We start from the raw sequence: 2,968 nt of genomic DNA on the forward strand, positions 1-2,968 counted from the left end.
CACAAGTCTTTATGTTCAGATTGTCATGTTAACTCGGAACACAAACCATCTAACATGTCAACTTTGGCAGTCTCGATCAAGTGCACTCGAAGTAAAATTATGAAAATTTTGCGGTACTAGTATTAAAAAATTGTGAACTAGTATCAGTCATTACAAATGACACCTCGGAAGTTGATACGGCCAGCAACAACACTACTGTCAAGTAAGACAAGTACATTTTTTATAACCTTGGGGCAATGTTCTGTAAAGCAATTCAGCTCTTAATATTCACAACTCTTAATTTATCCCTGTTATTACTTTAAAGAGCGGTAACCTAAACACATGTTTAAGGTCAGCAAAAAATGCTGTGAGCACTTTTTGTCAGAGCATAAAAACTACAGATAATTCTACCAGAGGTATGAATACAGAAAGGTCATTTAACATAAAATTTTTGCACTGATACGGAGTGCAGCTGCTATGGCACTTGAACGGCACATGCACACAAAGAAATTCAGTACTCCATAAAATAAAAACAATTTTCGATCAATCAACCCTTTAGGACATCTGCGGTGACCCAATTTTATGCTATGACAGACGCAGTCCATTGCGCACTGCATTAATGAGATCTGAATGATACAGCAAATTGACATACACAAAAAAAATGAGAAGTACCATTGCTAAAGCATTGACCACAAAAATGCAGGCTATTACTGCTGCATACAGACATTTCACTAAAAGAGAGAGAGAGAGAGAGACACTCAGAGCTATAATGAAGCGTTTCCTTTTTCAAACCAACAGGTGCTGCTTCGTAAAAGTAACAATAGAAAAAAAATAACCTGTCGCAGGAAATGATGTGGACTCCATATGCCAGACGCGCATGAAATATCACCCAAAACTGTGTCCATGAAATGCACTACAGCTATTCATCCCATGCTACTTACATAGAAGTTCTTTTTGAAGGTAGATTAGCTTCGCTCCAGTTCTGTATGCAGCATACTTTATGTCGTTGAACGACGTTAGCTTCTCAATGATGAGGACCATTTCAGGATGATCCCACTGCGTCTTCTCCTTTCGATGGCTGCAAAAATAATCACAAGCACTTGTAGCATTAGGCTGCACTAGGGCTGCCGACATAAAATTCTTATCACACACAACAGCCGCAGTGAAGAGCTCCCATTGGGAAACAAAACGTCTAGCAAAGTCGTTTGACCGTAAAGTTGCAATGCAGTGTGGTGCAGTGCTCAAGTAGGTTTTAAATGCAGAGACGTTACAATTTTAGATGATTACATTACAGTGACCAAGCCCAGACTACAGGAAGTTTAAAACACACGCTGCAGGATTACAAGTTTCCTCCAAAAATGCGACAATATAGCAATCATGTGCCAGAAATTCTACTTCATTCTTGTTAAATATTGTAGAGAAAAGTATGCAGTCAACATAGAGGGCTGAACCGCTCCAGCATGCATCAATACATTGGGGCCATTAACTAAAGACTACCTGAATGCGCTTTGCAGCAAGTATGACACCCTCAAGCAATCTCAAACAGAACGTGTTCTTCTTTGCCAGGACATTGTAAGGGTTTACTCACTTCACGTAATACGGGATTCCGGTTCCCGTCTCCTGTCTTTCCCACTCGTCCATCTCGTTCTCGTGTTCCTGGCACAAAATCCGAGAAGCAGCTTTTTCACGGGACAGGCACAACTATACTCAGATGAAACCGACACGACCACACAGGACAGAACGCGAAAGTAAATGCCCAGCGGCGGCGATCTCCAACCACCAGCACAAACGACGATTATCCGCCACGGACATGCAACAGGCGAAAGCCAGCCTCTAGATTTAGCGTACTACGGTACGTTACGCGCGCCGATGCCCACGCAGACGACCTTTCGATTAAGTATACCCGCGCGTTCTTGTCAGCGCGGCGGAGGTCTTACCCGGTCCACGCGCGACATGCAAAGGCAACGACGCACTCGCACGTCCGCAAACCGCAGCAGCGCCCAGACGAAGGTGACATCAAGAGCACGCTAGAGCGACGGGGCGCCCGAACACGATACTCGCAGCCAGCGCGACACCCAAAGCGCGCAGTTGCCGCTGCGCGCGGCCCGCTCAAGGCGCTCGCTTCCGCGAACTCAACGTTTCTTTTTTGCTGGCGCGCTCTTGTTTGCACGGGCGGGAGACGCCTACACGTTGTCCTCCAAGCCGATCGGCCGACGGCGAACATACGGCAGCGCGAAATGAGAACCACGCAGCGATCGCTGACCGCCGAATGGGGGGCTTGAAAAAACGCGACAATCACAAAAAGAAAAGAGGAGGACCGCTGAGGTCAAAAGCGAACGCCGACACAACTTTCAACTCTTTCTAATCTCTGTGACAACGCGCGCGCGCGCGCGCCCCCATCTTCCAGTTTCGTTCAAACGGGCGAGGGGTTCGTACGTTCGCACTTCGTAGTGCGTACGGTATGCGTACGACCCCGCAAGCCCAACAACTCGTTCCGGGCGGTTCGCTGGCGAGAGCGAGCTACTAAAAGTGGGACGGGAGGGCGCGGGCGACAGGCACGCGCTGGCAAGAAAAACAAACCGCCCTTGCGGACTCCGGTCACGTTGTCACTTCATTCACGCCGTTGGAGCGCCACTTACCGTGAACGCGGTCGCCCGTCGCACCTATCGGTTCATGCCCGGCGTCGTGGTTATCACACAACGGAACGAGTTTTGCAAATTAAACGCAGTATTTATCGCACACGCACACCACTTATGGGAGCCATTTTCAAATCGGAACATTGTTGCTTGGCCTTGGCACGCTGACTGCGATCACCGTGATAGAAGGAACGAGCCGGCGCGCCGACAAGCGATAACATACAAGCTAACGTTCTGCCGATGCTAATTACGGTTTACGCGCTAAGTATAAAAACCAAATAATTCGCCTCGCACCGTAAATTAACTGCGAATCTTGCTAACGCGTAGCAGACAAGATCGCCGTCAGTCAATCC

The 2,968-nt window shown here is 47.7% G+C and overlaps 1 protein-coding gene across 3 annotated transcripts in view; it reads right to left on the reverse strand.

Annotated features, from left to right (window-relative positions):
• LOC126539428 (dystrophin-like) overlaps nucleotides 1-2,786 on the reverse strand; it is a 48,357-nt gene extending 45,571 nt beyond the window's left edge. The window contains exons 1-3 of one of the 3 annotated variants that reach the window (XM_055075377.2): nucleotides 2,619-2,786; nucleotides 1,568-1,635; nucleotides 921-1,057 (exon numbers count right to left, since the gene is read on the reverse strand). In XM_055075377.2, the coding sequence (XP_054931352.1) occupies nucleotides 921-1,057; nucleotides 1,568-1,620 (190 nt within the window). In that variant the 5' untranslated portion in view covers nucleotides 1,621-1,635; nucleotides 2,619-2,786. Of the gene's footprint in view, nucleotides 1-920; nucleotides 1,058-1,567; nucleotides 1,636-1,916; nucleotides 2,597-2,618 lie in introns of those variants that run through there. The other 2 variants (XM_055075376.2, XM_050186259.3) reach the window with 2 other exon arrangements.
• Nucleotides 2,787-2,968: the final 182 nt, after the last annotated feature.

The sequence above is a fragment of the Dermacentor andersoni genome, chromosome 11, assembly GCF_023375885.2.
Source record: "Dermacentor andersoni chromosome 11, qqDerAnde1_hic_scaffold, whole genome shotgun sequence".
Taxonomy (NCBI): Eukaryota; Metazoa; Arthropoda; class Arachnida; order Ixodida; family Ixodidae; genus Dermacentor; species Dermacentor andersoni.